We start from the raw sequence: 9,231 nt of genomic DNA on the forward strand, positions 1-9,231 counted from the left end.
ATTGAACAAACGGAAACACTTCCAAATAGCTTATATAAAGCCAACATCACCTTGATACCTAAACCAGACAGAGATGCTACGAAAAAAGAAAATTACAGACCAATATCGCTGATGAATGCAGATGCAAAGATCCTCAACAAAATCCTGGCAAATAGGATTCAATGCCTCATTAAGAAGATCATCAACTACCATCAAGTAGGTTTCATCCCAGGAATGCAAGGATGGTTTAACATCCATAAATCTATCAACATAATACACAACATCAACAAGAAAAAAATAAAAATCACATGATCATATCAATAGATGCAGAGAAAGCATTTGATAAGGTCCAACACCCATTCTTGATCAAAACTCTCAGCAAGATGGGAATGGAAGAAATCTTTCTCAATATAGTTAAGGCCATCTGCCACAAGCCAGTGGCAAATATTGTCCTCAATTGAGAAAAACTAAAAGCCTTCCCTCTAAATTCTGGCACAACACAAGGATGTCCTCTCTCACCACTCCTATTCAACATAGCACTGGAAGTACTGGCTATAGTGATTAGGCAAGAAAAAGATATCAAGGGAATCCAGATAGGAAAGGAAGAAGTCAAGCTCTCACTGTTTGCAGATGACATGATACTCTACTTAGAAAACCCTAAAGACTCTACCAAAAAGCTACTATAAACAATAGACTCAAATAGCAAGGTGGCAGGCTACAAAATTAACACACAAAAATCAATGGCCTTCCTATACACCAATAGTACTAAGGAAGAAATGGACATTAAGAAAACAACCCCATTCACAATAGTGCCACACAAACTCAAATATCTTGGAATCAACTTGACTAAAAATGTGAAGGACCTATACAAAGAAAACTATAAAACTTTTCTCCAAGAAATAAGAGAGGACATGTGGAAATGGAAGCACATACCCTGCTCATGGATTGGCAGGATTAACATAATCAAAATGGCAATACTCCCCAAGGCATTGTACAGATTTAATGCCATCCCTCTAAAGATACCCGTGACATTCTTCAAAGAAGTGGATCAGGCACTTTCGAAATTCATTTGGAACAATAAACACCCTCGAATAGCTAAAGCAATCATTGGGAAAAAGAATATGGGAGGAATTACTTTCCCCAACTTTAAACTGCACTATAAAGCAATAGTTATCAAAACAGCATGGTATTGGAATAAAGACAGGCCCTCAGATCAGTGTAATAGGCTTGAATACTCAGAGAATGTTCCCCAAACATACAATCACCTAATTTTTGATAAAGGAGTAAGAAATCCTAAATGGAGCAAAGAAAGCCTCTTCAACAAGTGGTGTTGGCGCAACTGGCTAGCCACTTGCAAAAAAAAAATTGAATTTAGACCCCCAGCTAACATGTATGAAGGTAAAATCCAAATGGATTAAAGACCTTGATATCAGACCCGAAACCATAAAATATATAGAACCACATGTAGGTAAAACATTCCAGGACATTGAGACTACAGGCATATTTAAGTAGAAAACTGCATTCTCCAAGCAAATGAAAGCAGAGATTAACAGATGGGAACATATTAAGCCGAGAATCTACTGCACCTCAAAGGAAATAGAGCCCAGGATACAAGCGGCACCCACTGAGTGGGAGAAACTATTCACCCAATACCCATCATATAAGGGGCTAATCTCCAAAATATACAAGGCACTGACAGAGCTTTACAAAAAAAAATCTCATCCCATCAAAAAATGGGGAGAAGAAATAGACAGGCACTTTAACAAAGAAGAAATACAAATGGCTAAAAGACACATGAAAAAATGCTCCACATCACTAGTCATCAGGGAGATGCAAATCAAAACAACTATGAGGTACCACCTCACACCACAGAGATTGGCACACATAAAAAAAAGAACAAACAGTGTTGGCGGGGATGTGGAGAGAAAGGAACTCTTATCCACTGCTGGTGGGAATGCCACCTAGTTCAACCTTTATGGAAAGCAATATGGAGATTCCTCCAAAAACTGGAAATCTAGCTCCCATACGATCCAGCTATAGCACTCCTAGGAATATACCCTAGGAACACAAAAATACAATACAAAAATCCCTTCCTTATACCTATATTCATTGCAGCACTATTTACCATAGCAAGACTCTGGAAACAACCAAGATGCCCTTCAACAGATGAATGGCTAAAGAAACTGTGGTACATATACACAATGGAATATTATTTTATACAGCTGTCAGGAGAGATGATCTCATAAAATTTTCCTATACATGGGTGTACATGGAATCTATTATGCTGAGTGAAATAAGTCAGAGAGAATGAGAAAGATGCAGAATGGTCTCACTCATCTATGGGTTTTAAGAAAAATGAAAGACATTCTTGCAATAATAACTTTCAGACACAAAAGAGAAAAGAGCTGGAAGTTCCAGCTCACCTCATGAAGCTCACCACAAAGAGTTATGAGTTTAGTTAGAGAAATAATTACATTCTAAACTGTCCTAATAATGAGAATGTATGAGGGAAATGGAAAGCCTGTCTAGAGTACAGGCGGGGGTTGGGTGGGGAGGAGGGAGATTTGGGACATTGGTGATGAGAATGTTGCACTGGTGATGGATGGTGTTCTTTACATGACTGAAACCCAAACACAATTATATATGTAATCAAGGTGTTTAAATAAAATAAAATATATTAAAAAAGATGAAAGGCAAAGTTCAACAAAAGGCACAGTGTAGCATAAGCTCTCATGAATTGCACACTATTTTCAGAATGCTCATGTAGAAATAAAAGCATTTTTACTTTTCAAAAAAAACAATAACAAGCAACTTAAATTTGTTGAGTGTCTGTAACAAAAGATTTCTATCCAGTGTCTAGTGTGCATTCATCAGATTGACTACAAATTTGCACTACTTTTCCTCAACTCTAACTGAAAGACTCAACAGAGTTGACAAGTAGTTTCCAGTTCAGATAAGACCCCCTTCATCTGTTCTTATTTCACTTCCCAGTGATAGTCAAATGACTCCATATCTTAAGGAGAAATTAGATACTTCATTAAGGAGGTTGACAACTAGGTAGCTAGAAACCAGTAAAACCAGGGATAGCATTAGTACATTGCATCAATAACTACTATAGACACTTAGAGAAATAAACCAAGGAGCAATTTTATTCCACAAAGCAACCCTTCTAAGTTTACTAAATATATAAGCATATTCTATGTGAGGGCATCCCTGGCAGGAAATAATGGCAGAACTCAGTATACTAAAGATACTTTAAAAAACACTGAAAGGTTAGTGAAAAACATGTTTTATATTAACCTGTCAATGAATACAATTCATATCCTAATTTTTTTTGGGGGGGGGGCACACCCTGCGGTGCTCAGGGTTTACTCCTGGCTATCTGCTCAGAAATAGCTCCTGGCAGGCACGGGGGACCATATGGGACACTGGGATTCGAACCAACCACCTTTGGTCCTGGATCGGCTGCTTGCAAGGCAAACGGCGCTGTGCTATCTCTCCGGGCCCTAAATATTTTTATAGTTAAGAGATTTTATTCTAATAGCTATAATTACAGTGCTTGTCGAAATGAAAACTGAAAACATGTATACAAATCAGTTGATTACTAATCGTGTATTCAAAGCAGTAAGAGGTTCCACGACACCAAATGAACCATTTGGTTTTCTCCAAAATAAAGTTTAACAGCTCCAGCTTCTTCCGTGTTTATCAAAATACAAAAGAAAAAAGTAAAGGGTCGTTGTTTTAGATGGCAAATCTGACTCTTGCAGGCTGAGGGAGTGAAAGCACTTGTAGAGGGTGCTCCGAGGGGGACCGTGGCTCTAGGATGACCAGCCCTGCCTGCCCGCCCATACTCCTGCTGGTGAGACCCAGCCAGCCCGGAGTGAGCCTGGGAATGACTGGCAGGACTCTTCCTCCTGGCCAGAGCTTTCCAGCCATGCTGACCCAAAGGAAGGCCTGGGTCCCTGCGAGAGGTCCAAGAGCAGCCGGCCACAGCCCCCAAACCATCTCCCGGATGGTCGTTTAAGCACAAATACAAGCACAAACGCTATGGATACAGGATGACCCGAGACAGCAAATCACAGGGGCCCTATTGTGACCATGCAGAATGGATCGTCTCATGTTCCCGACAGGAAATAGGACCACACTCAAACCGTTACTGCAGAATCTACACTAGGCACATTTCTCCTTTCTGTGTTCAAGTGTTTGCCTTATCTTGTATTTTAATTATTTTTTTAAAAAATGCATTGAGTTTGGGTTAAAAACCGACATCCAAATGGATCGTAACACAGATCTGATGCCTACAGAAGGTGCGCCGAGCCTGTCAGACACAGCAACTCCTGGAGGCTGCTTGTGCCTAAAATCCCTTCCAGTACTAACAGTGTGTTGATTCTCTTTTTACAATAAAATAAAAGCTGAGTAATATTGCATAGGAGTACCAGAAACTGCCTCATTGGAAACAAAAACTATTTACATTAAATAAAAACCCGGTTGCGGCTGCGTCTGCACGTTTACAGCATGGTGAAACACACTGTGACCAACCATGGAGACAGCTTCTGGCACTCACACCAAAGGGCGCACGTTTGCTATATGAGAGAAAAGCGAGGGTGGAGAGGGGGTGAAAGGGAAAAGAGAAGAGTGCTGGCTCACTTCTGGTTCCGGAGCTAATTGGACAGCCAGTCCAGTCCCTCATAGAGCCCGTCCCCACTGGTGGCACAGGTGGCCTGAATGTGCCAGATCCTATGGCGCAGGGAGTGCAGGCGCAGCTTGTCCGTGATCTCGGCCGCGTTCATGGCATTGGGGAGGTCCTGCTTGTTAGCAAACACCAGCAAGACTGCATCCCTGAGCTCATCTTTGGCCAACATCCTCATGACCTCTTCACGGGCCTCGTTCACACGCTCTCTGTCATTACTGTCAACCACACAGATCAGACCTTGTGTGTTCTGGAAGTAGTGGCGCCACAGAGGCCGGATCTTGTCCTGGCCACCTACATCACACACAGTGAAGCTGATGTTCTTGTACTCCACAGTTTCCACATTGAAGCCGATAGTAGGAATAGTGGTCACAATTTCACTCAGCTTCAGTTTGTACAGGATGGTAGTCTTCCCTGCAGCATCCAGGCCCACCATGAGAATGCACATTTCTTTTTTGCTGAAGAGGCCTTTGAAGAGGTTGGCAAAGATATTCCCCATACCTGTAGACTGGTGAAGACAACACTGGCCAGAAGAAAACCTCACCCGGGCAGAGTCAGCACAGCTGCTCCGAACCAGGCGTTGGTTTCACTCCTATATCCTAAATATTTTTAAGATGAAAGAAACTACATTTGAGTGTATATCTTTGGTGAATATGTAGCTTTAATCTTACTTTGTTCATGTTTATGGTTAAAATAAGTTTCTCCCCCAAAAAACTGAGACTGTGACCTTATTTGTAAAAAAAAAAGGGTCTCTTCACTTGGGCCTAGGATTTGTGCAAAAACCAAGATCTCTAATCCCAGAGGTCTGATTTTGACAATCACAGAATAGAACTTCTGGAACCATTAGGAAAGACTCTATCCTAGGTTCCATCCTAGGATCTGCTCAAAAACCAAGATCACTAATTACAGAAGAATGACTACAACAATTGTGACAGAACAGAACCTCTTTTATATGGATAAAAGACTCTATCCTAGACTCCCTACAACCTGTGTAAATACCAAATATCTAATTATAGAGAACTGATACTGACAGCCACACTGAGCAGAATGTTTCCTACCACCATAAAAAGACTTTGGGGTTTGACAATGAGCATGTTTGGAGCTGATAGTTGTTCCCATGACAGTATGCTTTAAGGGTGGAGAAACCCTGTATCTCCTAGTCCTACGTCAAGGGAATTCCCTTTCTAATTTCCCCCAACACTTACTGTGCCTATGCAAAAACAAAAAACAAAAAACAAAAAAACCTTGCCACACCACTCCCCCTTTTTTCTTTTTTCATTTTTTTTTAGTTGTTGTTTTTTTGTCATTGCTTATTTTGGTTGTTTTTTTTTCTTTTTCTTTCTTGTTTTAAATCTATATTTGTAGCTTCTAGACAGGCTCCTCCCAGTTTTTGTTCTTTTTCTTTTTCTTTCTTTTTCCAACAAAACCACAGAACTTGAATCATCTTGTTCTGCCTCCAAAATTGAGGAGGTTGAGTGGATGGTATCAGGAATAAACATCCACATGAACATTGAGTGGAAATAAAAATGATCATATCTAAACACCAAACCCAAAGTCAAAGACAACAGAATCAAGGTAACCCAATCTACATCAAGTTATATGTAGAGGGGACCTATGACACTAGCAGTCCAGAGGACAAGGGGATTGGTATATGATGCATTCTGGGAACAGGGGTGGAGGGAGGACAACACTGGTGGTGAAAATGGCCTATTTTACTGTTATTATGTACCTTAAATATAACTGTGAAAGATTTATAATTCAAAAAAATATGTAGATCCAAAAGTGGGAGGGGGTCTCGTCAGATCTAATTAGGTTATGGATCTAGACATGACACCATTTGGAACATTCTGGCTGGGACCTAATTAGATGATAAATATCCACCCAAGACACACAGAAAAGAGATTCATGAAGGTAAACTACCAACACTTGGCCCCCAGAAGCTTGGCAAGACAAGGAGTTTTCTAACAAGTCAAAGTGCGACTGTTTCGATGCACAGTCATTGGCTGCAGGAAATAGAAAAGTTCGACCGCATGAAGACCTGCCTGCTCATGCAGCAGCAGCATGAGGCCATGGCTTTTAACAGCACCGTTCAGAGGACAGAGGGGCAGCTCAAGGTACAGAAGCTGATCCCTGCAGGGCACAAGTCTTTGTGTGTCTACGAGGTACCGTCCTTCTACGTGCCTATGGTCGACGTCAACAATGACTTTGTGTTGCTGCCCACCTGACACTGCGCCACTGTCACCACAGGACACATGCCAGGGCCACATGCCCACTCGGCACTGCTGCTATGGCCCCGGATCCCAGTCTGTATGTGGAGTGAAGAGCAGGGTCTACACTGAGAAGCTGCAGGTGAGAACCTTCCTACATCTCCTTATTTATCCCGTTTTGTCCTCCGATGAAAAAGCTCGGGCTCCAGCCCTCGCAGCAGTGGTCTCCAGCGGACCGCAGTCTCAGACCAGGGCTGGGCATGCAGCCGCCCCTGGGAGCAGGGTCTGGCTGTACCTTCCTGCCCTGACCACAGGGACTGAGCCAGGCTCTCCAGTGGTGTTTTTTTTGTTTTGTTTTGTTTTTTAAACAGAGTCAAATCTACGTGGCTTATATATTTTCCTTTAATCTTGGGCATTTTGTTTCTCTTTCTGAGAACATAACTTGAAACACTACAGAGCCAATAATCATATAAAAAGTGTACCCATAAGTTTTATACAGTTTTATACACATTCACAATGTACTTTTGCTGCCTTCTAGATAATTTGTTTTGCAACAGAGTTGCAAATAACTGTACTTTAACATCACTCCAGTATGTGTAAAAACATTAATTAATTAATTAATTACAAAAATAAAAAGAGAAATGTTCTCAAAGTACTCTCTGTTAAAATGGTTCAACAGACTATGCACGCAGGAGTTTGAACTCCACATAGTCTGAAGGTGCTATCCATACACACACACACACACACACACACACACACACACACACACACACACATACACACACACACCAGAATGGCAATGGAGATGTTGCTTGCAGCCCTACCAAGAAAAGCCCACCCATTCCTCCTCTATAAAAGAAAAACAACAAAAATTATCCTCCCTTAGAGGGTAATGTGACCCAACCAGGAACTTGATGACAGATTTCTGGCCTGTAGAATAGGTTGAAGACACGTTTTTCTTGTTTGAAGCTGCCATGTTTGTGGTTATTTGTTATGGCAACTACAAGAACCTCATACAAGAGAGGCTCTCTCTTGCCTTTCCTAGCTTTAATCTCATCTAGAAGTGAAAAGGGAAAGATTTCTTATGTCTATTAATAGTGAGATGCATGTAAATAGTGGTACTATCTCAAAAGGGAATAAAATAAAATAAAATAAAGGCCTCTCATTATCCTTATTTACATATAATTAAATAGAAATGAAACTACTGACTTTAAAAACAAAGGCATAAAGTACTAGGTAAAAATTAGCAAAATAGATTAATTTTTTTCATATAAGCACATACATATATGCACATAAATAAGTAAAAAATAGAATGGAATAAACATATCAATATAATACTCTTAATAAAACAAGTATAGGGGCCGGAGAGGTGGCGCTAGAGGTAAGGTGTCTGCCTTGCAAACACTAGCCAAGGAAGGACCATGGTTCGATCCCCTGGCGTCTCATATGGTACCCCCAAGCCAGGGGCAATTTCTGAGTGCTTAGCCTGGAGTAACTGCTGAGAATCAAATGGGTGTGGCCCAAAAAACCCAAAAAAAAAAGTATAATCTTTATTTTATGTTACTTCCTATGTTTTTTTGAATCCCACATATGAGAGAGATGATTCTCTTCTTCTACTTAACTTCACTCGCCATGATATCTCCAGATCCATTCACATAGTAGTAAATTGCATGGTTTAATCTTTTTTATACTCAAGTAGTAGACCACAAAACTAAAGGGTTCATACAAAAGAAAATCAAAAACATTTTAAGAAAAATTATGTAAAGGACAGGAACATACAATTCACAGAAGGAAAAAATAAACATAATACCATATTTGCCGGCATATAAGATGACCCTTCAACCCATGACAACTTCCTAAAAGTTGGGAGTCATATTATATGCTGGTATATGGCATGCTCAAACTTGTTCCAGCATCAGGGACAAGTGATCCACACCCCTATTACTTTTAAGAAGTAACTTACTTTTAAGACTTTTAGGAAGTTTTTCATGGTTTGAAGGGTCGTCTTTTACGCCGGCAAATACGGTAAATAGAAAACCACAGAAAGACTACAATACATAAAATAAAATTTAAGGCCATATACAGTAAATGCAAAATTTTATTTATTCATTAATTCATTCATGTTGAGCTATCCAAGTGTTTATTCAGGGCTTCTAGACCAAAACTTGACAATACCTCTGGTCATTTAGGAGGGACTGCCTGTTGTGTGGGGATCTAACTAAGGTCTTCTGCATAGCAGGCATATGCCTAACACCTGTATTAAGTTGACACTAGTCCCATAAGTGCAAATTGTAAAACAAGACACTATCATTTTGTTTTCAAATAAAGCAATTTTTAAAATTATCTTTAATAAAA

At 40.2% G+C, this 9,231-nt stretch overlaps 1 protein-coding gene across 1 annotated transcript; it reads right to left on the reverse strand.

The window, feature by feature from the left end:
* Positions 1-3,492: 3,492 nt before the first annotated feature.
* On the reverse strand, positions 3,493-5,256 carry LOC126027109 (ADP-ribosylation factor 1-like). The gene has a single exon (XM_049786092.1). The coding sequence runs from the start codon at positions 5,166-5,168 to the stop codon at positions 4,641-4,643; it is 528 nt and encodes a 175-aa protein (XP_049642049.1). The 5' UTR covers positions 5,169-5,256; the 3' UTR covers positions 3,493-4,640.
* Positions 5,257-9,231: the final 3,975 nt, after the last annotated feature.

Source organism: Suncus etruscus, chromosome 14, assembly GCF_024139225.1.
Source record: "Suncus etruscus isolate mSunEtr1 chromosome 14, mSunEtr1.pri.cur, whole genome shotgun sequence".
Lineage (NCBI taxonomy): Eukaryota > Metazoa > Chordata > Mammalia > Eulipotyphla > Soricidae > Suncus > Suncus etruscus.

What these genes read in the sequence shown, in the direction of transcription:
- LOC126027109 (XM_049786092.1), bottom strand. Translation starts at nt 5,168, where the DNA reads ATGGGGAATATCTTTGCCAACCTCTTCAAAGGCCTCTTCAGCAAAAAA.